At 40.5% G+C, this 26,730-nt stretch overlaps 1 protein-coding gene across 1 annotated transcript in view; it reads left to right on the top strand.

Annotated features, from left to right (window-relative positions):
• Positions 1-222: 222 nt before the first annotated feature.
• Positions 223-26,730, top strand: part of ARPP21 (cAMP regulated phosphoprotein 21) — a 139,281-nt gene continuing 112,773 nt past the window's right edge. The window contains exons 1-8 of the mRNA XM_023732205.1: positions 223-301; positions 2,011-2,177; positions 3,370-3,411; positions 4,197-4,286; positions 8,356-8,500; positions 9,969-10,047; positions 10,656-10,715; positions 11,423-11,563. Coding sequence (XP_023587973.1) covers positions 2,049-2,177; positions 3,370-3,411; positions 4,197-4,286; positions 8,356-8,500; positions 9,969-10,047; positions 10,656-10,715; positions 11,423-11,563 — 686 coding nt within the window. The 5' untranslated portion in view covers positions 223-301; positions 2,011-2,048. The remainder of the gene's footprint in view (positions 302-2,010; positions 2,178-3,369; positions 3,412-4,196; positions 4,287-8,355; positions 8,501-9,968; positions 10,048-10,655; positions 10,716-11,422; positions 11,564-26,730) is intronic.

Here is a 26,730-nt window from a genome sequence, read left to right as displayed (position 1 = left end):
CGGATCAAGCTGTGAACGTGATTTGCTGGAAGCTGGTCATTACTGTTAGAAACTGGTCTGATTTATTTCGTCCTTCACCCCTACCATGATCACTGCAATTATTATTATTTACTTTTCGTCTTTTTTCAGGTGGACGATGATGTGTCCAACTGTGTAAGGGCATGGAGATGGACATTCCGAACTGTTAATGGGGACATGGGACTCCGGCTGTCTCTGATCACTTGTGTGGATTTTCCTGGCGTAGAACGGCAGAAGCCGCTAGTAAGTTGTCCAGACGTACAGCAGGAACCCTGCGTGGAAGGTAACGATGTTGTTGTCTGCCTGTCTGTCATCTCATCTGTATTTTTTTTTTTCTGTGTACACAAATGAGCTTGTTTGCTGAGAAGAGCTCATTTTGAATGCAGCCAAAACGGGCAGGATCTGTACTGGGAACTCAGTTGGCTTATACTTTGGAAAATTAAAGCTCAGTTTGCTCACCACATTGCCAGTTTGGTTGCGATCTGTTGTTCTTTATTGAAATGCTCTGAAAGAGAGTTAGGGTAATAGAAGTCCTCTCTGCTCCTCCGACCCAGTGCTTTGAGAAGCAAGCTGTTTGCCGTTGGGAAACTGCAGTTTTTATTTTTTAACCACACACATACACACATATCAAGTATCACTGAAATATGAGAAATTGGTTAGAATGTCCAGGATGGAATATGCTGAAACCTCCCACAACCTAAAAGCATCCCTCACTAGGCGTTCAAATACTCCAACCACTGTCCTTTTGGAAAACTTTTCTTTTAAATTCCCAGAATCCTTTTCTAAATGAGCTTGCTTTTTTTTTTTTTTTTTTAAAGGTATCATTAGATACCATCTGCTCTGTCATGGTGGGTTTTAGCCAATTTGCAACAAAAATTGCTGGGTTTTAGATTTTTCTCATGCCTCTTCTTTCCAGTGGAAATAAAGTCACTGAATCTGTACATGGTAATTAAATGCTCCCAGAGAAACATCAAAACACTGGTTTGTCTAATAATAATCACCATTGTAGTCACTGGGGCCCGGACAGTCATTGCTTGGGGTTTTTTGTGAAAGAACTGACTTTTTAAGCTACAGTTTCTTTTTGCTTTCTTTCTCTCTCTCCTCTCTCTCCTTTTCTTTCTCTTTTTCCCACATCTTAAAAAAAAAGAATTAAGAGGAAATAAATGCTAAATTATTCATGGGCCTCATTTGACAACACATCAGAGAGAGGTGGCCAGGGTTTTACAGCGGCAGGGAGAGAAAACAGTAACAAGCTTTAACTTTGAAAAGCCATTTCCAGCATCTGCATAGTAGCCTATGGAGAGCCCAGAGTTAGGGGAGTTCAGTTGTAGTAGCTTCATTAGAGCTGCCTGCCAGAGACTTCCTTCTGCAGGATCTGCGCTGCACCAGCTCCTGATGGGAGCTGGGAATGCAGCTTATGCTTTTAATGATGTAGCTGTCAGTTTGAAGCCTGGAAGTGATGACCCTGAGAGGTTTCTTGCAGTTTAGATCCCATATTTATACTGAATTGTTACCTCTTCAGTTGATTCTTGCCCTTTGGAGAGTGTGCTGTATTCTTAACGTGTTGTCTATGGTTGAACCTTGTGAATAATTGTTGTGTGATAGAACGCTGACACCACCTCTTGACTCAGAAGTCGAGCGTCAGGAGTTAGAGGAATAGTCTCTTCTTCTTCTCCCTCTTTGCAGTGGGGCACGGGGATTGGTGCATATGCAAGGGTTATACGTCTCCATGTGAGATTTGTTGACCCATTTTGATGGCAAGGTGTATCCACGTGTGTGTGTGTGTAGGGGGTACAGATGGGGTGGCCCCATCTGCCTCCTGTGTATGCCCTGAGTCCTTGATCTTATTTTATTCTCCTTTTCTATGAAGCAGGCAGGAATGCCTGAGTGGCTTATTTGGATTTGAAAATAAGGGAGAAATGAAATGGCTCAAGGGTATTAGTAAATACTGCACCACCACTAATTGAATTTTTTGGCATCTTCACCTTCCAGGGCATCAAACCTTGTTATTTTAATTTGTGTCTGGGAGAATGTCTGAGCAAAGCGACCTGAATCAGGCAATAGTGGGGGAAGGCAGGACTGAACAGGAGGCGGCCACGCCAGAGAACGGCATAGTTAAATCGGAGAGTCTGGATGAAGAGGAGAAGCTGGAACTGCAGGTGAGCCTGAAAAGTTTCGATTCTCACACCTGGTATGCAGCTTCCTTCCTTCATAGAATGCATTGTCGTTGTCTTCTTCCTCTCCTTCTGCTCCTTCTCCTTCTGCTCCTTCTCTTTCTCCATCTGCTCCTTCTCCTTCTCCTTCTGCTCCTTCTCCTTCTGCTCCTGCTCCTTCCCCTTCTGCTCCTTCTCCTTCTGCTCCTTCTCCTTCTGCTCCTTCTCCTTCTCCTTCTGCTCCTTCTCCTCCTGCTCCTTCTCCTCCTGCTCCTTTTACTTCTCCTTCTGCTTTCTCCTTCTGCTCCTTCTGCTCCTTCTCTTTCTGCTCCTTCTCCTTCCTCTGCTCCTTCTCCTCCTGCTCCTTCTCCTCCTTCTTCATGTCCTTCTTAGAATTTGACTAGTTAAATGAGTAGGAAACCCGTAAAGCTAATCCTCTTCTTTCCCAGTATTGATCGGCTGTTTTTTCCCCTACTGATTTGAGCCCTCAGATGCCTTTTGAAATGAAAAATTTCCAAAGAAAGTATTTGATGTCAGAATTTGCACACAGCATCCCAGTACCTATTTCCAGACCACTTCAGGGTATACCATGTGTTTACTGTTCTGTGGCAAATTTAGGATGGTTAATTTTTAAAAATAGATTTGCAATTCCATGTCACACCTGAAGGCCCAACTCATGGTGTTGTAAGAAAAATCACAGATGTGAGCTGTGTCAACCTTCATGGACATTGTAAGGTTTGAATCTTATTAGCAAGCCATCCTAAACCCTAGAGTTCACACCTCAGAGAGATCAGAAAGGAGGGGAAAAAAGAAAAAAAAAGAATGAGAGTGATTGACAGGACTGAAAAAGTAATGTGATTAAATATGCCAGGATTATGAGACAAAGAGATTTGGTAGAGATAAATTGTGCTTACAAATAGCCTGTAAGTATTGCACATAATCACATAATGGCCAGTCTTCAAGAGGGATTTTTCCCCTCTCCAATAGTTGCTGTGAGGAGAGAGAGCTAAAGGTTCAATGGTCAAGTTTTGAGAAGCTGGGAAAGGAAGAGTTCTCCCTGGTGATTATAATTCCTCCTTGCTGTTATTGTTGATTTCTCGACTGTAGTGACACCTTTTACATCTCTCTCTCTCTGGTGGTTGTTGGTATACTGTTTGTTTGTTTTATTTTGTATTTTGTTTTCTTTTCTAACACACAGAGGCGGCTGGAGGCTCAGAACCAAGAGAGAAGAAAATCTAAGGTAGGGTTCTCGAGAGATTCTGTGTAGACCTGATATCATGGGTACAAACTGAGTTTCACATTGGAGTTAAAGGGCTTGCCAGCAGTCCAGATGGGTGTGCACTGATACTGTGGTCGATCTTGGCTATTCTGTTGCTGTCTACTTCTACTGGGGTTTTGTTCCAGTGTGTGTTTCCACGTCACTCTGTGGGCTTTTTAATTGGAGCATTTGGTGTATGGCATAGCTGCAGATGTATACATTTGATCCCGTTTTTACCCTTGGAGATTGACAGTGCTTTCCAAAAGAAGTAGGTTTTTAAACAAATTTTATTTAAATAAAACTTAGGGTAAAATGTTTCCATCTCACCAACTGATTTCTAACTTGAAGTAAACTTGGTGTTATTACAAAGTCTTCCGCCTTTCAAGCATCTTTTCAGTCAAATCCCTTCCAAACTGAGTTTTAGTAGAAATTCTTTTTTTTTGAGTCATTTTTTTTCTCCTTGCATTTTCACGAAGTGACAATGATTTATTCCTCATCCATATGTTCTCAATGTGATGGGCATGATTTGTTGACAGTGTACCTTAAATGCATCCATTCAGACTCCTGGCCCTCCACTCCCATGAGCCACAGGGGTCTGGTGCTTGGGGCCCACGGAGACAGCCTTGGGTAACCACCTTGGAGCTCAGTTTTATGAATCTGATTTGAGAATTTAATGCAAACACGGAGATGTTTTGCTGGCCTGAGAGTGTTTTCTGTTTGTCTTCTTTATTTTCCTTGCCTTCCCTTTTTCTTTCGCCCTCCCGCAGTCAGGAGCAGGGAAAGGTAAACTGACTCGCAGTCTTGCTGTGTGTGAGGAGTCATCAGCCAGACCAGGAGGCGAAAGTCTTCAGGATCAGGTATCTCCCCTGCCTTTATCGTTAGCTGCATGAACGGAGTCCACCTCTGTGTGCATGTATGTTAGTTTGGTGCTAACTAGCGTTTTGGGGGAGGAAAAACAAAAATAATTGAAGACAAGACTTAGCTTTCTGGCTTCATCCCCTGTTTATGAGACATTCTAAAATGGTTTTTACAGTTTGTCACAGAGTATTACGTTTGCTTTTTTCCAGACCCTCTGAAAACTGCAAATGAAAAGGAATGCAAAAGAATTTAGATTAAAACTTAAATAAAAAGTAAGCACAGCAGTGCGGTATTTCCTCAGTCTCTCTCTTGATAAGGCTGCACCAAATACAGTCCTAAGTCTGCCGTCTCCCTCCTTAGTGGGGATGTCTTATCTCTCAGTCCTCCGAGATACGCTTGCCTAGAGGAAACACAACTCTTGGCTTTTATGAAACTTAAGAAAATAGTAATGAGGTGCATTGAACTTTGGCAGAATACTTTTATGGGCTTTGGTGGAGGTTTCTCCATCCTGAAAATATGGTCCAGAAATGACTCTGAGCTGATGGTGAATTTAAGTTAATATTATTAATATATCTCTGTGTATCCTTACCCTTATTTTTGCTCCTTTACAGCAAGATTATTAGGTTCTAAAAATTCAAATCCCAACACAACTCATCCATGGCAAAATGGGAAACTTCACATCATATTTATTTTTGTGTGCCTTTTAGGCATCATAATAGCTTTTATATAAACAGTCTTGCTGCTGTAATTCCCCTTCTTTTTTCAGAGGCTGAGAGCAGTCAAGGCAAAAGTAAAATGATTTATCTGAGCCCAGGGGAGGGAAAATTGATTAAGCCATCAATAGTTGCAAGTTTTGTTTTGTTTTGCTTTTCACTTTCTTACTTCCATTGAAATGCTCTAAATTCTCCTCATGGACACAGAGAGCATTAAGAGCACTTTCTTTAAAAGGACCAAAAATAAATTCCTTATAGATTTTGTCCTAAGAGTGGAGTGATGTGTGTGTGTTGGGGCGGGGGGATGTGTGTGTGGGTGTGGGTGTGGGTGTGTGTGGGTGTGGTTTTTTTTTCTTCCCCTTGCCCCATTTTCTTAACATGCCACTCATGTCAAAAGGCGTGGGCAGGCCTTCAGTTGCCATCACTATGTTTCAAACACAAGCTTTATTTCACCTGGGCCTTGAGAAACGTGTGGCTTTTCTTCGGCGTTTTATTTGTGCTTCTATTTTTCCTGGAGATTGAAAAGAGGAGACAATGTGAATATCACAGCTTGTATCGTTAACTGTTGACGGATGGTTGTAACGCACTGCACATGATCCATGGTACCTCTGCAGACTGACAAACCCTGGGAGAAGTAATGTCCCAGCTGCCCCCCACTCCTAACGCCAGGCAGAGGAGGACTTAATCTGTCTTGTGTCCCATTTGACAAGGTCCCAGGAGGAAATTTTTTTAAGGGATCACCTGTGTCATAGTGCCCGTCCTGGACCTAAGTCTAGTTTCTCCATACAATTGGTGCAGAGAAATCAGAGGCAAACGGTGCTTTGTTCCCGCTGGCTCAAGCTCAGAAACCAAGACTAGCTTTGTAGGGGAGAATTAGATCCTGCAAGCTCCTCTTTGCACTGGCTGAGGGATGGCGGGAGTAGGGGGCTGATAGAAAATATCCAGACACACATATAAGCAGGGGGCCATGCTGCTTTCTTAGAGAGTAGAAGAGCAGACCTTTGCGCTTAGATGCAGTGCTGTCACTAGGTACCACTGGCATTTACAAAGTGTGGAAAGTTGAATCCCAGAGAACACTGGCAGAGGTATACAGTATACGGATTGTACTGCTTCCCCAATGTTTGTACATTCACAGTATTTGGAGAACTGCCTTCATTTTCCTGTGGGGGAAAAACTCTTGCTACCTGTATTACTTGATCTCAGACCCAGACCTGATGGTTCAGTCTGTCCTTAAGTTCAAAGAGTTTTGCTTTTCTAATGTTATACTGTTTACCCATCAGTGTATTACTGCAACTTGAATCTTTATTTTACTGTTGTTGGATATAAACTTATCCTGTACCGATGTATTTATTAACACTTGTATTTTATTATTGAGCATCTCAATAAAAATATTAAAAAATAACAGATTGTTTTTTACCAACTCTATAGCACTTTTGTGTGTTCTTTCAACAGCTTAATGTATATTTCTGTATAGAAAAGACACGTATTTTTCTGAGCATGATATTCGTCAACACATAGCATCAGTTTCTCCGTTTTTGTAGACAGAGTTCTTTAGCGCCTGCTCTTGCATTTCTATGTCCAAGCCTCTTTGATTTTAGATTTAAACTTACAGAGGCTGGATGGTTCAGCCAGTTTTGAAGAAGCAATGAGACCGCTTTCATGGTTTGGGTACCTTCAGTTTCCCCTCTTGATCACCCGTCCAATTGATTCTTCCCCTTCCCCTGCCATGTTTTCAGAGCCAGAAATGTTCCACCTGTCTCCTTAGCAAGTAGAAACAAGTCATAATCCTAGAACCTTATTGAAGCTTTGCAGGTTAAGACTTTTCTATCCCAAATGATGTGATAAGAGACCCTAGAATCAAATTACACTCAGTTTTACATACTTTGTGTAGGTCCATCCCCAGGATAAACATGTTGCGTGTCAGGAAACCAGCCTTAGATACGTAGCTGGCATGAGACGTGTTTTGTTTCCTTCTCTGTATCACGTGTCTTTCCAAGCTTGGTAACTTTTTATTCCAGCCAGTGGTGTCACAGTGGAGCCCCTCCTTAAAGAGAAACTTGGCTTTGTTTATGCCAACCATGTGTCTAACTCGCCAACCATGTATTTAACTTCTGCCCACCAGATGGGCCAAGTTTAAGAAGAACTGCTAAGAACGCAGACTGACTATAGTTTGAGGCGGCACAGGCATCAGCACAGTCACATGTAGAGGGAGCCTTAGTTTAGTTTTAGTGAGAGATGCTATTAGTCATATATTTCTTCCCTACATCATAAATTTTAATGTCACTAGTGAAAGAAAGCTTTCCTGTCAAGTAAGCTCTTACATAAGAACAGGTGGAATTAATATTGGCTCATTTGTCATAGTTTTAATCATAGCATAGATTTTTCAAACAACTAAAAAAAAAAAAAAACATGATTTGGCTCATTCTTCTTCAAAACAATGAACATTCAATCAACCAAATGGCTCATAAAAGTTAATACAAAATGATCTGTTTTCAGTGCAAAAAAAAAAAAAAAAAGCATAAAAGGGGATCCGGCCGCAATACTTGAAATGATTGATCTGATATGGCATTGGTTCAGGAGAATCTTATACTTTGGAAAGGATTGATTGATACTAAAATGAAAATAATATTAAATAATTATATTTCATTTATGGTAAATATAATTATACTTTCTACCTTTTCTAAAAGGTGGTGCTTATCATAACTATACATCATGATGATTTATTAATGGCATTTGTCAACAATTATGAAAATATTATATATCTAGTATCCCTGCAATTGTATAGTTTGTTTTTTCATAGTAGTAGAAATCATTGTTGATACAGTTCTAAAATAGGTTTTTTATTGTGAATTGGCTATTAGGGCCTTTATTTCTGTCTGTTCTGTCTGTAGTGATGATTCATAATGTGTGCCTGTCTGTGTTTGTACCAGTTTCTCCGTGTAAGGAATTACAGAAAAGAACCACAGAAGGCTTTTTTTTTTTGAGACATTATAGTAGCTGTGATGCAAGCTTACTGATAAGGAATTTTTTTTCCTAATGTTGAAAAGTAAACCTGTAGAGAAAATAAGAGTTGTGATCTACGGGCATTTAACTTGCTTAAAGTCAATATTCATGAGGCAAAGTTTTAGTATTAGATGATTCGCATGCCCTCCCATTGACTTCTAAAGTTAAATTCTCCTTAAAGGGCAATTATTTTTCTGACAGGTTTAATTTTTACCAGTTAAAGAAAAAAAAAAAAAAAAAAAAACTGCACCTGGCTTTCTTTTTCTTGTACTTAATAACCTCTGTGCAAAATGGGAAACCAGGCAGAGATGATTAAATCTGGCCCTAAATTATTATATTTTTTCCCCAACAGGAATCAATTCACTTACAGCTTTCCAGTTTTCCCAGCCTGCAAGAGGATGATAAATCTAGGAAAGATGACTCTGAAAGAGAAAAAGAAAAGGATAAAAACAAAGATAAAACCTCTGAAAAACCCAAGATCAGAATGTTATCAAAAGGTGAATGTGGAAATGTTTCCTTAACTTACTCGATTTGGGCACATAATTAGTCACAGAATACCTTCTAGATTTCACACGGCTATTCACCTGCCACCAGGCTGCTCACACATGGTTCTGTGTGTGTAGGTATGTGTATGTGTAGAAGATGTGAATTGGATTCTCTTTCTGTTCACAGTGTCATTATTTGTGTAGCCAGGGTGGGTTTTTTGTTTCTTGTTTTTTTCAGGATCACATATTTATTTAGATTTCCATTTGGCTTTCCTGATTCCAGTGACAAACCCACACGATGGAGCGAATACAAATCTGTCTTAATTCAGGTTTACTGCTTCAAATCACTTGGATTGATGAACAGTGAAGACACCCAGTTTTATATCTTAACTCTCATGTTTATCTTAAAAGACAAAAGAGGATGAGCAATTTTCAGTAAAGAAGTGGTGAGATCCCCCAAGCATAGTTGTAGATGTCAGTGGAATGCATGTGTAACCTTTTATCGGGGACCCATGAATTTGATCCCTGCACCTATCCATATATACTACCTCATAAGTTCTCTTTAAAAAAAAAAAAACACACGTCTACTTCAATAACAAGTTTGTCAAGAAAAAAGGCCAATCCTTCTGAAGCCCCCAAACCTAAAATTCAGTTCAGAATTCAAGTTGTCACTGTACGTGTAAGCGTATAGAGAAAAAAACAAAAAAAGTTGAAATGAAGAATGTCAAGGAAGTCAGAAGAGATTCATGTGAATAAACGGGTTGCATTAGGGTTTGTTTTTTAATACCGGAGAAGGACTAGGGCATTTGATCGGCTGCTCCTAATATTATGCTCCCAGCTGCACACCTGCTCGTCACGGTCATCTCTACTGATGCATGGCTAAAATCCAAGGTGTATACATGAGAGGAAGGAGGTGCAGATTCCTCAAACCGTTTCAGAAATGAAGCATTAGCTAGCATCAGAGGGAGTCTTGGAAGACTTGGCAATAGTGACCTTCTGTGTTTTATACTGATTAATATTTAGATATTCTTGTCACAGAACTGGTGTTCATTTTCTCCGCCTTCTCAGTTTTAAAGAGAGGGAGAGTTCCATGAGATCTTAAACTCGTGAGCCCTCTCTGTGTGGGCAGGGAGTACCTAAGTGTGGGGGGTGTGCCCTTGGTGATTTACAGTCCAGAATGAACAGGTGACGTGTGACTCCATCCAGCCCTCCTCACCCCTACCTTGACGGTGCCCACTTCCCTGCCTGTGACAGGTGGACTTTCCCAGCCTCAGAATCTCCTGCATGTTCCCAATCCTCAAATCTCATTTTCATTCTGATATCATACTGCCAGGCTGCTAGTTTGAAACATGTATCTTCCACACCAATAGCTTCACCTAAAATTTACCTCAGCGACAGGGGAACAGGAAAGACTGGAAAACGCCCCTCCCTCACCTCTCCACCATCATTCCTGACAACCCCGTCCTGCTGTTTATTTCAGATTGCAGCCAAGAATATACGGATTCTACAGGCATAGATTTACACGAGTTTCTGATTAACACATTAAAGAATAACTCCAGGTAACTTCTTAAATAAGCCTCTTATTTTTATAAAGTTCAGATGGAATATTAGAATCCAAGTAGTGAATCCAAATCTTTCCAGGAAGACAGTTTTAAAATGCAGGCCCCCTCCCCGATGTCTTACACCAGCTCCTGTATTTTCTCGTTTTGGTTTATAGTTTGCATGTTTTACTGTTCACAGATAGTCTTCATTCCTGGGAAGGTACCCCGATGAATAAATGATAGTGTACCAGTTCTGCATTTCTGGTCACAAAAAGAAACTTCCTAAGAGAAGAACAGGAGTCTGAAAATTAGTGATGTTAAATAAACCAGTGATGTTTCAATGCAGTTAGGTATCCATCTACAGTGGATTGTTCCAGTCTCCTATTCATATGAAATATGCTATTTATTTCATGTTTTTTTATAGACCTAAGACCTTGCATGTCATAACACTGAAACTACAAAAGTTCCAGTATTATAAAATACTTAGCAAATGGGAGGAAAAAAATCTTAAGTATAATGAAATAGTATATAAATGGACAACGCAGCCACGTGCAACATATGTCTAAATGAACTTTTTTGGGAATGGAAAATTCACCCAAAAAATTATTTTAATATTTATTTTTCAGGGACAGGATGATACTCTTGAAAATGGAGCAGGAAATTATTGATTTCATTGCTGACAACAAGTATGTCCAATTGTAATGCTGGTTAATTTACACGATGGGTCTTAGTTTGATATTTGGATTTAATTACCTATTTAGGGATAGATATAAAGCATCGTTTCATTAGTTCCCTGGTTTGTTCAGTGGGGCTGCTGTCGAAGTTAGGAGGTATATGCTGATGGGAATTGTTACTTGGACCATGTGAGCGCCTGCTTGTTAAATTGCTGACGAAATGGCTATAAACAGGGGCCGCTGATTAGCGTAGAGTAGTTGTAACAAGAAGCGACCCTTTTCGTTTTTATTATAGTTTTTTAATGGGCTCCAGCTGGCTGCAGTCAGTTATGCCTGGAAATAATTGTCCTGCACACACTGTAATGATACATCTCCAGACAGTCATCTGCAGACACGTATTATGTCACATCATTTGTCCTGTGCCTGGCTACGTTGATAAGGTATCATCGACCAGAATAAAATGCTTTCCAACAGCCATTAAGTTCTCTTTGGCAAGAGAAATATGCAACTCTGAAACAATGATACTTATTGTAGCTTAATCAATAAATCCATAAGAAGTGGGAAATGTGTCTGGAAATGAGGACATGAAGTGATGCCAGAGATGAAATTGGCTTCGTGGCTGGGATGAAAGAGAGATGGTTTTGTGGGTGTACCTGTCAAACCTAACACAGGACGGAAACGGGAACGCTGATTGCGCTTTTTCTTGCATTCCGCTGCAGTAATCATTATAAAAAGTTCCCACAGATGTCATCGTATCAGAGGATGCTTGTCCATCGGGTGGCGGCTTACTTTGGGCTGGATCACAATGTGGATCAGACAGGGAAATCTGTTATCATCAACAAGACCAGCAGCACCAGAATGTAAGCCCTGTTCTTGTGTTTATTTAGTGTTTTCTTTTACTCTGATGGAGTCATTTATAAGAGCACAGTATGCAATTCAGAGTACGTGACGTTTAAAATGTACCGTGTTCTTTATCTCTTGCTCTTATTGGCAGTAACGTGGCAGATTATCTGAGGGCCGGAATAGTTTAGGAAATTCAGACAGTTAAGTAGACTTATTCCCTGATCTTTTACATGGTTGCTGAGACATATTTTCTTTTTCCCATCAGTACTCCATGTAATGACATACCAAACCCTCGGAAATTTTATGTCAAAATGCAGCTCAAATAGAAAATATCAAACATTTAAAAATAACTGTGATGTCTACAGGATAATTGTCCTTTTCTTTTTTCTTTTCTGATTTTAGACATCTATCTTACTATTCTTTCTAGATTAAAGCAAGCTCTGAACTGGAGACAGACATTCCAAGACCCAGTTCTACTCCGTAGCTGTGTAACCTGGAGAAAGTCATTTAGTCTTGGATCTCAGTTTTTTTCACCTGTAAAATGGGAGTTTTGAGATAGATGACATCTAAGTTCTAGCTCCCAAAGGAAAATTGCAGCCCCCGCCTTAAAACAATTGTTTGTTTTTAATTTAGTATGTTTTCATTGTCCGTCGAGTCACCAAAAACGTAATGAGTAGTCATTTGCTTTGGAAATTTTGAGCTTTCTCTCCTGAACCCGTGGATCTTTTGAGTACAATGCAAGCCAGTTTCATGGCAAAATACATGTTATACTCAAACACCGTCTCAGTGGAAGGCATTGTGTTGGAACGTTTGTTTACGATAACGTCCTTTTTCACGTCGTGCCTGGTCAGTTGCGTGGTCTTTAGGAGTGCTGTGTCAGTGGAGGTAGCTTTGGTGTCGAGCAGAACAGCCTGGTGAAGTCAGTCTGTTCTCTGCTCACCAGAGACTGGGACAAGTGAGGATGGAGCGGAGGCTGGTTCTCCACGCGGGCTCAGTCTGTGCTCAGCAAGAGGGTGAAGGGCATAGCGAGAGGGCACAAAGCAGGCGATCTGGGACCCAGCTTGGCTCTTATCTCAAGGATACTGAGCACTTCCTTCCCGGGGCTTCGAATTACTAATTTGCCTGCAGGACAGCTTTAAGTGGATGATGTTTTAGGGCCCTTGAAGCTTCAGTATTATGGGGCCCTGGGGTTGCATTCTGCTGTGCTGGCAAAATACATTTTAAAATTTATCCGCTTTCCACTTTATCTGATTATTGTCACATATGCCTCCTATTTTGAACAATCATAGGGTTTGGAAATCCTGGTGACATAGTGGTTAAGAGTTCGGCTGCTAACCAAAGGTTTGGCAGTTTGAATCCACCAGACACTCCTTGGAAACCCTGTGGGGCAGTTCTGCTCTGGTCGGGTTGCTGTGAGTTGGAATCGACTCGACGGCAACAGGTTTGGTTTGGGTTTTTTGATCCTTCAATCCTTTACGCCTTTGCTGTCCATCAAAAGTTCTCGGCTCTTTTTTCTCCCACCATCAGGCATTCTGTTTTTTCTTATGACTTTCAGTTAGCACAATGCAAGGACACTCGGATTGCAAAACAGAGAAGCAATTGACGATCATCCTTTTAAAGTTTTTGTTTATTTATTTATTGTATTGTTGTTTTGTCCTTAAGGCTATATAGCAAGAAGCATGGAAAAGCCCATCAAGTAGGTGAAGTTCGAAAAATTGTGATTGTTTGGGATAGTGGATTGATTGCTAATTCACACTGGTTTTGCAGTCCCATGGTCATGAGCAGGACTGCACGTTTTTGAGACCTGTTTCCTTCTAGGACAGTTTTTGAAAAAATTGAGTATTGAATAAAGACTCTTGGTGAACTTTAAGTGACGGCTCTAAACCTGCTCTATGCAGTATGGTAGCCCGTACCCACAGATGGGAGCCCTGGTGGCACCGTGGTTAAGAGCTCGACTGCTAACCAGAAGGTCGGCAATTTGAATCCACCAGCTGCTCCTTGTAAACCCTATGGGGCAGTTCTACTCTGTCTGTAGGGTCACTGTGAGTTGGAATTGACTTGATGGTAATGGATTTGGTTTAGGTTTACCCACAGATGGCCATTTAATTAATTAATTAATTTTTAATAATTTTATTTATTTTGTTGTTAATATTCACAGCAAAACCTACACTGATTCAACAGTTTCCACGTGTACAATTTAGTGACAGTGATTACATTCTTCAAGTTGTGCAGCCGTTCTCAGCCTCCTTTTCTGAATTGTTCCTCCTGCATTAACATGAACTCACTGCCCCCTAAGGTTCCTATTTAATCTTTCGAGTTGCTGTTGTCAATTCGATCCTGTATAGATAGTTCTGAAAAGAGCACAATGCTCAAGGCAGACCTTCTTTACTAGTTAAGCTAAACCGTTGTTTGGTTTTAAGAAGACTTCAGGGGATATTTTGGGTTTAAGGTTTAAAGATTATCTTAGGGCAGTAGTTTCAGAGGTTCATCTAGTCTCCATGTTAAATTTTATTTTAAGGTTATTAAATTGAAATAGAATTAAAATTTCAAATTGAATTGCTTAGTCAAGCTAGCAACATTTCAAATACTCATATGGCACAGACCATATATAGAACATTTCTATCGTTGCAGAAAATTCTGTTGGTAAGTTCTGCTCTAGATCCCCATGATTCTCTCAAGTTCCCAAATAGCACTCAGAAAAAAAGAAAAAAAAATCGTTGTCTTCGAGTTGATTCCAACTCATAGCGACCCTCTAGGACAGAGTAGAACTGCTCCACTAGGTTTCCAAGGAGCGGCTGGTGGATTCGAACTGCCAACCTTCTGGTTATCGGCTGAGCTGTTAACCACTGCACTACCAGGGCTCCCAAATAACACTAGAGGATGGAAGTTCTCCTTGAAAGCTTTTATTTTTTTGACTAATAGACTTCATATTACTAGACTTCATCACTTCCAGAAGAGCACCGGGTTTTTGGCTTCGTTTTTGTTTTTCTGGATATTTGTGCCTGATGAAGAGTGGAAGCGAGCATGGGCAGAGAACACCTCTCTAAGGCGGGATTGCTATGAGACTGCCGGTCTCCGTCTCTGCCTAGTTCCTTGCTCCTGCACACCACCTGTAGCCCCCAGTCCCTGAGTCAGATCATGCCTAAACAAAGCAACAAATGTCTACCTGGCATAGACTCCTCAGGCATTTCCAGAAGAATTGAGCTCAACAATATTCAGTCCACAGCTGTCAAGTCATCCTGGTCCACTCTAGCCACATTTCTGAACATGTCCTTTTTGAGTAGCTCTTGAGGGGAATGACTGATAACTTTCACGACAAAAAAAGAAGATGAATTAATTTTTTTTTCCAAACAATAACAAGTCCAAATTGTCAGGACCTGAATTATTGTTGGCAGTTTTGGCAAAGGAGAAATGTTGTTTTGGGCAGAGTCTGTTGTCATGACTTTTGGAATTGAAGTTGGAAAGAGAACATTGGAGGTTTTTGGGAAATCTGTGAATGACCTGTTTTTGAAAGTGGAGATTGGCATGTCCTTGAAGACTCACAGTATACACAGACAAAACTTCCCAGACATTGGGAACATAATTCCAGCAACTATAGCTCACCAACAACTCTATCTTCAGTATCTAGACCTCAACCCCTGTGATGACATAGAAAAATGACAGTACCTGTCATCATAGGGTTGACACTCTGCTGATAGAGGCTGAGAGAATAGCTTGAGAATCTTAGTCATCATCAAACCTGCAAAATTCAGTGCAATTCTTTGTGGATCCATAGCAAGGACATAATAACTGCCTAGGGAACGGCTGAGTGATTCAAGGCACGCTCTATCAAATATCTGGCAGGAAATGCACAGCAGATTCAGGGGAGCTATCAACTTCCTGGTGCACATGGACATTTAGAAGGACTTTGAAGATGGCTAAGACTTGAACATATACAGAGGAGTGGGGAACATTGCCAGCTGAGGGATTGGTTATAAACAATATATGATAATAGTCTCGACATGTATTGAGCACTTACTAAAAGCTGGACTTTTACTAAGAGTGTTGCATTTAAATCTCACAGAAACCTAACAAAGATAGTTTTTATCATGTTTCCAGTTTTACTAAAGAGGAAGCTTACTTAGGGAGGATGAAGGATTTGCCCAAAGTCAAACTGCTAAGAGGTGAGATCAGGCTTCTAACCCTGTTCACTTGACCTCAAACCCAGGGATCTTTACAACTGTGTCATGCTGCCTGGAGACAGACGTGGAGAGGATGAGATGAGCTGGAAGGTTTTTCAGTGATGGTGGAGAGGCTACTTAAGATTGAAGGGAACCTTGAAGCTTTGGGGCCCAAGGGTTGGTATAAATGACATAATGGTTTAGGAAGATTTATCTGGCATGGACTGGTAGGATACATTGAAGAGGGAATGTCCAGGGATAGAAAGATTTGGCGGAGTATTGCCTTTACCAGTGCGTGGGATGAGGGTGTAGGATATCATCGAGGAAGGGGAGAGTGGGAAATAAAAACCACGTTCAGGCGGGAGACATTCCAAGATGGTGCCATTGCTTGAGTGAACTGATGCACTTTAGAGAATTAGCGAAGGAGAGTCACCTTGTCCTCCAGAACTACAGCCTTGTTGGTTCTTAGCACTAGCCAGTGGAAGATCAGCTGAGTGTGTATGACCTGCAGCTTCCCAGCACACCCTTTGTTCCCTAACGGGGTCTCAGTGATCAGGGATACCTCTCACTAGAACACACTGCCTTTATGTTGAAATAACGAATGGGGTCTCTGAGCTTGTCTTAGTCATCTAGTGCTGCTGCAACAGAAATACCACAAGTGGATGGCTTTTACAAAGAGAAATTTATGTCTTCACAGTCAAGTAGGCTAAAAGTCCAAGTTCAGGGCGTCAGCTCCAGGGAAAGGCTTTCTCCTTCTTGTCGGCCATCTCATCAGTGTTCCCCCAGACTAGGAGCTTCTCCACACAGAGACCCTGGGTCCAAAAGACAAGCTCTGCTCCTGGCACTGCTTTGTTGGTGGTACGAGGTCCCCCTGTCTCTCTGCTCACTTTTCTCTTTTATATCTCAAGACACTGCCTCAGAACACAATCCAGTCTTGTAGATCAGGTCCTGCCTCACTAACACAACTGCCACCCATCCTCCCTCATTAACATCATAGAGGCGGGATTTACAACATACAGGAAAAGCACACAGTACCGGGAATCGTGGCCTAAATGGATACACACATTTTTTGGGGACATAATTCAGTCCCTGACAGAGCTGAAGCTCTCCACCTTGTGTTCTTTCAGCTTTGGTTACTTCTCTTTCCCTCCCTAAATATTGCCATATATATGTTTTATTTTGTAGAGTATTTTTTTTTTTTTAACTGTTGGAATTCTTGACTATCAGATTAGGTGGTGATGCCAAATGAGCCCCTTGGAAATCTAGGCTGAAGGGATACAAGAATCTGTGTTATTTTGGTAGTACAAATTATATTTATAATGTATTTATATAATGTTTCCTAAGAGCTCGGCTGCTAACAAGAAGGTCAGCAGTTCGAATCTACCAGCTGCTCCCTGGAAACCCTATGGGGCAGCCCTACCCTGTCCTATAGGGTCGCTATAAGTTAGAATCGACTTGATAGCAAGGGTTTTTTTTTTTTTAGATTAAAATTCTGTACAGTGATTTTATAAAAATATCTAAAACACTACAAATATATGCATCTATTTTTATATGAAAAGCTTTGCCCTTCTGTCTCTCTTTTTGATCTTCGCTTTCTCTTTTGCTCATTTTTTTCTGTGTGTTCAGCACACAGCAGCTCGTTCTTTCATTAGATTTTTTTTTTTTCTTTTTACCTCACTTTCCTTATCTCTGTCCCAGAGAAAGGATACACACTTAGGATGGAACCTTCAGAGACTAAAGAAGGTCCACTTGCACTAGGGTTTTTCAAAGGGCCAACCCATCCACAGCCCCATGTGGATCTGCATACATTTGCATATGTCAGAGCAACTGTTTAACTAGTTCCAGGTAATTTGCATGTTAAAAGGTTGTCATCTCTCAAATTTTTTTTTTCTTCTTTTGTCTTTCACATCCACCCACTGCCATTGCCTCAAATCCCCTCCTCGCTCATGAGTGGAGAACAAAGAGAGAGCGGTTTCAGGCCCCAGAAATTGAAAATAAGGATAGTGGCCCGGAGACATTGGTGTGGGGCTGCGCCTTAGGAGTCAGGCTCCCAAGGACACACGCTGCTCATTCCTAAGAGGGTGGGGCTGGGGATTTGTTTGGAGTGATGAGTGGTGGGTAGGGACCACAGTAGTCTGTTTTATCCAGAAAGGGTGGTTGATTAAGCTATTTGGTAGAGGAGCCCTGGTGGCAGAGTGGTTAAGCGCTCGGCTGCTAACTGAAAAATGTCTGCAATTCTAAGCCACTGGCTGCTCCTTGGAAACCCTTTGGGGGCAGTTCTACCGTGTCATCTAGGGTCTCTATGAGTCAGAATCAAGTTGACGGCAACAGGTTTTTTGGTATTTGGTATTTCACAAAACCGTCAAACTTGTTCTAGTATTAAGTAAAGTTCTAGAGGTCCTTAGGAGCCATGGTGGCGCAGTGGTTAACAGCTACAACTGCTAACCAAAAGGTTGGCGGTTCAAATCCACCACCTGCTCCTTGGAAACCCTATGGGCCAGTTCTACTCTGGCCTATCGAGTCGCTATGGGGTCACTATGAGTCGGAATCAACTTGACGGCAATGGGCTTTTGGTTTAGAGGTCCCTGAAGGAGCCCTGGTGGTGCACTGGTTAGGACTCAGCTCCTAACCAAAAGGCTGGCAGTTCGAACTTACCAGCCTCCCTATCAAAGATGTGGCAGCCTGCTTCCATAAAGATTACAGCCTTGGAAACCCCATGTGGCAGTTCTACTCTGTCCTATAGGATGGCTATGAGACGGAATCCACTAGAAAGCAACAGGTTTGGGTATTTTTAGAAGTCCTTGGGTGGCACAGACAATTTGCCCTTGGGTCGCTACGAGTCGGAATCGACTTGACGGCAATGGGTTACAGTTTACGGTTACGGTTACTAACCTAAAGGTTGGCGGGTCAGACCCACCCAGTAATATCTTGGAAGAAAAGCCTGGTGATCTACTTCTGTGAAGGTTCCAGCCCAGAAAACGCTGTGGAGCAGTTTTGCTGTGTAACATACAGGGTCTCCTTGAGTCGGAAGCAACCCTACGACAGTAGGTTGTCATTTGTCTGGTTTTTAAAGGCAAAAAGTTGAGCCCAGGTGATCTTGTTAGGACTCTCTGAAGTGTGTAATTACGGCCCTGAGAGGCAGGACTGTGGGACATGCCCCCTTCCCAGTGGGAGAGAGGAGTAGGTGTGGCGCATCACGGTCCCTGAACATCTGCTTAATTTCCTGAAGAGGCTGAGACTCAAAGTGGGAATGATCTTTTTGTGACCCTTAGGCATTTCACTCCCTGCAGGTAATGAAGTGAATTTATAACAAAAAACAAAACAAAACATGCATTTCCTCCCCATCTGTCATTTGTCTTCTCCTCTGGGTTGGAATGTGAGTGGCACTTCGAATAAATGGAGCAGCTTGCTGACATGGATGCTGCTTTAATACGCCTCTGAAGAAGACCAAACACCAATTTATTTAAGTGCCTCTTGGAAATCTGTGAGTGGCTGACATCCTCGCATTTCTAAACATGGTAAATGTACTCTGCACTTTTTTTAGGAATGGAGTTGGAAATTATCTGACTAGAAGCCGATGATGGGAACCTAACTTAGAATCACATTCTTCTCAGGAAAACCAAGCAGCCTTATTTTCTGAACAGATGCCCCTAGTTCTTTCATCGACTGCTGTTGTTGTTAGGTGCTGTCGAGTCGGCTCTGACTCCTAGCGACCCCGTGCATGACAGAAGGAAACACTGCCCGGTCCTGCGCCGTCCTCACAATCGCTGAGCCCATTGTGGCAGCCACTGGGTCAGTCCGTCTCGTTGAGGGTTTTCCTCTTTAATCAATATTCAGGCTCAAAGTAAGGCTTATTTGTTAACACTGCTCACTCTCTGTATTATTTTCCTCTCAAATATTTTGTTTTCTCCATGTTATTATTCTCAAATACCTCAGAGAACGTAGGTGAGATGGGTAAATCTCAGAAGTATCCTGTGAGGGAGAAGAGTAAGCATATTGTGTTCTGTCTTGGTTAGCTACTGCTACTGTAGCGTAGTTACCACGAGCGGGTGACCTTAAAGAACGGAAATTTATTTTCTCACAGCTTTGGAGGCTAGAAATCCAAATCAGGATCTCAGCCCTGTTGATTCTTTCCTTGCGGTAAAACCAAAAATTAAATCCATTGCTGCCGCTCCATAGGATTTCCAAGGAGTGGCTGGTGGATTCGAACTGCCGACCTTTTGGTTAGCAGCTGAGCTCTTAGCCACTGTGCCACCAGGGCTGTAGCCCTGGACATTCCTTGGTTCTTGGTGATCCCATATAGCATCTGGCTTCCCCAGTGTGTTCTCCCATCTGTATCTAATCTGCTCTTTTTACGACTGAGAGGTGATTAGGGTTAAGACACACCCTACACCAATATGACCTCATTGGCATAACAAATAAAACCCACAGGAATAAGGGTTAGGATCTCAACATATATTTTGGAAGGACACAGTTCAATCCATGACATGTACCTTTCCCTCTTTCAAATTATTTTTGGGACCGTAATTTTTGAATACCTAATCTACTGTTTAATTTTGCAATTAAAACATGCATGTAAACCTCTGTAAACTCTATGGGGTAGTTCTCCTCTGTCCTTTAGGGTCACTATGAGTCAAAATTGACTCGATGGCAACAGGTTTGGTTTTTTTTTTTTGATTTGGTATCCTCTGTAACATTAGTATTCCTTAATGCAACATTTTTTTTTCCCAAAGAGCTTTTCATAGCGTGATAATGCTTTCTCGAATTTTAACAAATTTTTATTTATTTATTTTGCTCATAGCATTCTAAATAAGTAAAACAAGACCGTTTTATAGAAGAGAAAACTGAGGTTCATGTTGCTTGATTTAACCTAGTCGGTTCCCAGAGGACCAAGCCCCAAACCCACTGTTCTGCCACTCAGCCACAACTCTTGCCTTAAGGTTGGAAAAAGAAGGGTTAGCATTAATGGAACCAGTACTCTCAAGTAATTATAAGAGCAAGAAGAAACACTAGTACTGTTCTTCCATTGGTAACCATTGCTTCACTTCTAAGAATCCTAATTTGCAATTACTTGCTTTTAGAGATGAACAGGGAACCAAATTAAATAACTTTAATATTAAGATGAATGGTAAAACCATTATAATGTCAACAAAACTCCAGGACTGCAGAAGACACTGGATTAAAAATTGTCTTGGCATAAAAACCAAAAAACCAAACCCATTGCTGTCAAATCAATTCTGACTCATAGCGACCCTACAGGTAGAGCAGAACTGCTCCATAGTGTTTCCAAAGAGCAGCTGGTGGATTCGAACCGCCAACCTTTTGGTTAGTAGCCGAGCTCTTAACCACTGTGCCACCAGGGCATACTTAGAAATAAGACACAACCCAGCTCCATATCCTTAAACTGTGTCATAAATCAAGGAAAAACTATTTTCCCACGTGTTTAATCCTATGCTTTGAACACAAGTATAGGCGCAGAACCTTCCCAGTAGAAAGTTACAGTTTATCTGAAGAGCCAAGGTAATTGCGATCTAGACTGTGTGTGTGTCTAAGTGCATAAACTATGTTAGACCATTTGGGACCGTTATAGAGAGGCAGGTGAGTGTATAGCACTCTCCTGAATGTATAATAGTTTTGGAGGGAGCCAGATTGTTGTGACCTGGTTCCCTCAATCTGCAGCTCTACGAGCCGTAGGTAACGGAATTCAGCCCAGTGCCCACGGGCTCCCTTCATTGCTTCTAAACCCATTGTCGTCGATTCCGACTCATAGCAACCCTATAGAACAGAGTTGAGCTGCTCCATAGAGTTTCCAAGGAGTGGGGGGTGGATTCGAACTGCTGACCTCTTTATTAGCAGCCATAGCTCCTAACCACTGCGCCACCAGGGCTCCTAGACCCATTCAAAGGATGGGTAATATTTTAGCACCCACATCTTGGAAAAGATTTTAGGGAAGACTTGAAAGGGAAACCCTCTTTGTGTAAAAGGCATAGGTGGCCTTCTTGGTCTAGTTCTTGTGTCTTGCTAAACTAAAGATTTCTCATTTTGAAGCAGTCATTAGCATGTTACTCTGGCTAATATGGAAAGAGTAGTGGGGGCCAAAGGACAGAAAGAGAAGTTATAGTGTATTTGTTGAAGGCGTTTGGTTTCCAAAAAATTGCGTACTTAAATGTTATGTTATAATGCTTGGTACAGATCTTCAAACAGTAAAGTGGAATTTTCCAAGAGAAGGAAATAGTACATTTTATTCAGCAACCGGACTTTTTCCAACCCTTCAGACCCTCTAGACTCCACAGGGCTCCCAGCGGACCAGGGCCCTGTCTTCAACCTCTGTTTCTTATTCCCTTGACCTTCAAAATGGGAAAATGAAGGATTTCTTTGCCTAGACCAAAAATATTCAGTCCTTCTATATCATTTAAAGTGCACTGATCACTCTGGGCCTCTGCAGCAATGGAAATATTGTGTTTACATATAGGATCAAACGAGAGACTTTTATATACAACATGGCAATCTATAAGCAAAAAGCCTTTCATCCCAAGAAATGATAATCATACTCAGCAGTTTCCAAAGAAAACATTGCTTAAAGAAAATTGCACATGCCTCATTTAGGAATACTTGAATCAGACCGTCATCTGAGTGTTACTAGTAGAGATTGGGTCTATCCGAATTAAGGTTAATGGTAATAAAATTTTGGGTTCTATGTTCGCTGGTATACCTTTAGATTTTGGCTACTCAGAAATATGCAAACAATCATAATGAAAGTCTCTACTATTTATTGAGTACTTTACTTTCATTATCTTGTATTTCATTTAATCTTTCTAAGCACTTTAAGGTAAATGCTATTACTTTCCATTTTTTACAATAAAAAAACAAACAAGAACCACTCCTCCCTCAGAGAGGTTAAGTAAATTGTCAAAAGTCACACAGTCAGTAAACTGCAGGGCTGAAACGACATAATATGATGCATATTTTGGAAAGACGAACTTTTGTTAGCCCTGCTTAACTCCTATTATGCCCATATTGCTTGACACTTATTTTAATTATTAAAACTATTGCTATATTAAATGTAAGATGTTAGCTCACATCCGTTTTATAGAAAGTTGTTGGATTATGTTCTCTAATGCATTGGGCTTTTTAGGGAGGGGAACTATAAGTCATTGGATAGATTAATGGTGCTGCTTTTAGTATTCATATAACACTGAAATTGAAGGATGGAGATCCTGAGGAAACCCAAGTGCACAGAGTGTTTCACCCTCTTTAGTTAGTTTATTGCCACTGAAAAGAAAGAGCTGAGATTAGAAAATATTCGAGAAGAGAGTACCCTGGAGGCGAGCAAGAGATTGTTCATCATCAGTCAAGTGTTGGAAGTGAAAAGGAATGAATTCAACCTACCGAGTGTTGTGCCCTCTATCAAAATAGCAATAGGAAAGGCGTGCATGAGAAAGCATATTGGAGCAAATATCATTTTTGTGGGTTAAGACTTTGTCTGTAGGTTTGCTTAAAAGATCCCATTGTGGTTTGCAAATATTGGAGCTCTGGTGGTGCAGTGGTTAAGAGCTTGGCTGTTCACCAAAAGGTCGGTAGTTCAAATCCATCAGCCGCTCCTTGGAAAATATAAGAAGCCTAAAATTGTCCCTAAAGAACCCTCAAATAGCATTTGTTTTTACATATTTGTTGACATTTATGAGATAAAATTTGAAATGTTTTCTAATTTCAAGAACTTAGGCACGTATCTGAAGTGTTCTCTTGTTTGAGAATAGATGGGCACCCTGTTTTGTAGACATTTCATGTAAGAACATCCGCAGATCATTTTCAAGAACTGCCTTTCTATAAAGTATCTTTTCGACTGTATATGTTATTTTTCGTTTTGTGGAAATTCTCAGTTTATAGGCATACTTCCATAAATACGCCTGTTTTGTAGAGCTAAGTAGATCCATCTGATATGCATGCCTCTATAGTTGCCCACACCGAGCTCAGCACAGTTCAGAAACAGTGACGTTCAGGAAGAGAAAATGTAATATTCCAGTGCTTAATGGCGTGTGATTTCTTTTCCTTTTGCAAATTTCATTTTTTCACCTTTTTCTTTATTTCGCCATCCTTTTTCTATATCATAGTTAGTCTGTCTTCTCCTTTAGGAGGGGAAAACACCAGTTTTCAGGTTGGATACTATCATTTAGTTGATTTAAAACGCATATGTTTCTACGAATATCCATCAAGGATAAAGCAATTAAGAAAGTGATTTTCTTTTTTGAGGGGAGAGGGTATCTCATATATTGGAGGGTCTTAATGTAAAAGACAAGACCAGAAGCAGTAAGTGTAATTAATTTTGGCTTTTTTTTTTTTTAAGTAACAGGGCAGTAGAAAGATTAAGAATTGGTTTGATGAAGAAAAGCGTCCAAATGTTCATTTTAGATGATTATAAAATAATGCAGCCTTATGGAAGAAAATTAGAAAATATTCAAAATATAAAACCATTTGTATTGTCCATATAATGGAGCCCTGGTGGCGTTAAGAGTTTGGCTGCTAACCAAAATGTCAACAGTTTGAATCCCCCAGCCACTCCTTGGAAACCCTGTGGGGCAGTTCTGCTCTGTCCTATAGGGTCGCTATGAGTCGATGGCAACAGGTTTAATCGAATAATTGGATATAAACTACTTTTAAGTTGTTGAATTGCTTTCCTATCTTTCTAAAATATTAACTTTCATTATTTTGTAAGATAATACAAGTTTATTATAATAATCACAAATATGTAAAAGGTTAAAAATGAAAATTGCCCAGTATCCCACCATCCAGAGACAACTGTTGCTCACCTTATTTTTAAGGTTTTATATTATAGTTTTAACATAGATATGATCATGATATATCTACACGTTTATGACTTGCTTTTCTATACTAGCCACTATGATTGTATACCATCTTATAAAGTCGTCCACTGTGGACTTGCACTGTTTTGCTGTTGTGAACAACAGAACTGTGTAAATTTATTACTATTTTCCTTTGCATCCATCTCAGAAATAGGATCCCTTTGCCAAAGTGGATTGATATTTTTAAGGCTCTTGGTTTGTAATCAAATTGTTTGCTAAATGGTGGTCTCAGTTTAAGGGAAGGTCTGTCTTACAGAAGCATGGTGTCTTTGAGTATTATGCTTACATTGTTGCTCATGAATAGCCTTCAGGATGTTTCCGACGTTAGTTTACATTGTCTGTGTGTTTATGTATTCAATACAGGGTAGAAACTGAGAAGGATAAAATGAATGTTTCAAAGTAGGGACAAGTGGGACCATGAGTGTAAAAGATAAGCCGGTAAAGGAAGCTGCAAACTTGGTGCTAAAGATGGATTTGTAAGGTGCAGTTTCATTTAAAAGAAAACAAAATGGTATAAAATGACAAAATGACAGTGGAAGTTGTACAATACTTACTTAAAAGGGCATTGGACTTTTTTTTTTTCTTTTTCATAGAAGACAGCAAAGTTGTCAGCGTTTTTAATTGAAACTTTAAAAGTATTAAGGCAAAGGCAGTAGTACCACTTGCATTTCTCTGATGTTTGACAATGAAAATATTTTAGATGGATGTCTCGCATCATCGAATTATTGTATTCTGTTGTGCGCAGTAACCTTCCTTGGCCAACTGGCTTAGGCGTATCCATGACCCCCGCTTAGTTTGAGATTCAAAGACTTCCTTTTCGTGCCCTTCCATATTTAGTGGAATAGAAATCTTCATTTTCGTGTGGGGGCGTAGTGGTTAAGTGCTATAGCTGCTCACCAAAAGGTTGACAGTTCGAATCCACCAGGCGCTCCTTGGAAACTCTATGGGGCAGTTCTACTCTGTTCTATAGGGGTCGCTATGAGTCGGAAGCGACTCAATGGCAAAGGGTTTATTTGGAAGAAAAATAAATACTTCCAGATCAAAATATTAAAATAATAATAATGAGTGCTAACCTCTTTCAAGCTTCAAGGGAAAAATATTCTGAACAGAGTTGGAATTGACTGACTGGAAGGCGGAGTTTGATTGTCTTACACAGCGTTTGCTCAGCCACATGGCTTCTGTGTTAGTGAGCTGTGTATAATTAAGGAGCCACGAAGAGTTAACCCCAACTTGCCTAAGTTTTGATTGGGAATGTCAGAAGCTTCTGGAAAGACCAGTGCTCTTCATTACACATGAACGATGAGGGTCAGAGTAGATACCTGCTGAGCTTTTCCGGAAAACTTACTTTCAACTTGAGAAGAGGGAACTATTTTCCATTGAAAAGAATCATACAATTTATTTTTTCTGCTTTTTGATGATGATACAGAGAAAGCCAGAAATAATACCTGATGACCTAAAGTCCAACAGGAAGAAGCATTAGACATTTACGATGCGCGGCAATGACACGTGTGGTAAAGTTTAGTCATCATTCATTCAACGAATATCCTGATCTTTTGTAGCTTGGGGGATTTTTTTCCTTGGAGTTAGTCTCATATGAATATATTAAATCATTCATTATAATTTTTTAAAAGGACTAACACATTATTTGAGTTCCATTCATTTTATGGCTGAGAAATAATATTGCTGTGGTGTTAAATGAGAGCTAAAAGATTTTTTAAAGGAATCATATAATGGCGCGTTACTGGTAGTTCTTGCTTCATCACTCCCGTTGTCTACCTTCGCGTGTGTGAGTTTCCTGCATGTTCCTCCTAATTCTAGAGCCACAGATAGTTGTCTATAAAATCAACCTGGGAAAATCTGATTAGGTTTATTTTATTCCTTTTAAGCAAGCTTCAAGTGATTACTTTACAATCATTCAGAATATTTTTTTGGAAAAACATAAAGGGATAAATAATTTGCACCGTTTTGTTATTTTATTTGAAAAATATTAAAACAAGGTGTTTGAAAAGCAGTTCTTGAGAATGCGCTTTGCATAATTCATGTCCGAGTAAGATATGTATTCTCGCTCTAACAGTATCTGCATTATTGATTAGAGCAAGGTCTTTTGACCTCTTTTTGGTTCTATGATGGATATATTTTTCCTAAATGTGTGCTGCTATGAAA

This window comes from Trichechus manatus, unplaced genomic scaffold (assembly GCF_000243295.1).
Source record: "Trichechus manatus latirostris isolate Lorelei unplaced genomic scaffold, TriManLat1.0 scaffold00049, whole genome shotgun sequence".
NCBI lineage: Eukaryota > Metazoa > Chordata > Mammalia > Sirenia > Trichechidae > Trichechus > Trichechus manatus.
Note: the sequence above shows the minus strand (reverse complement) of the source record. Positions and strands in the feature narration are given on the sequence as shown.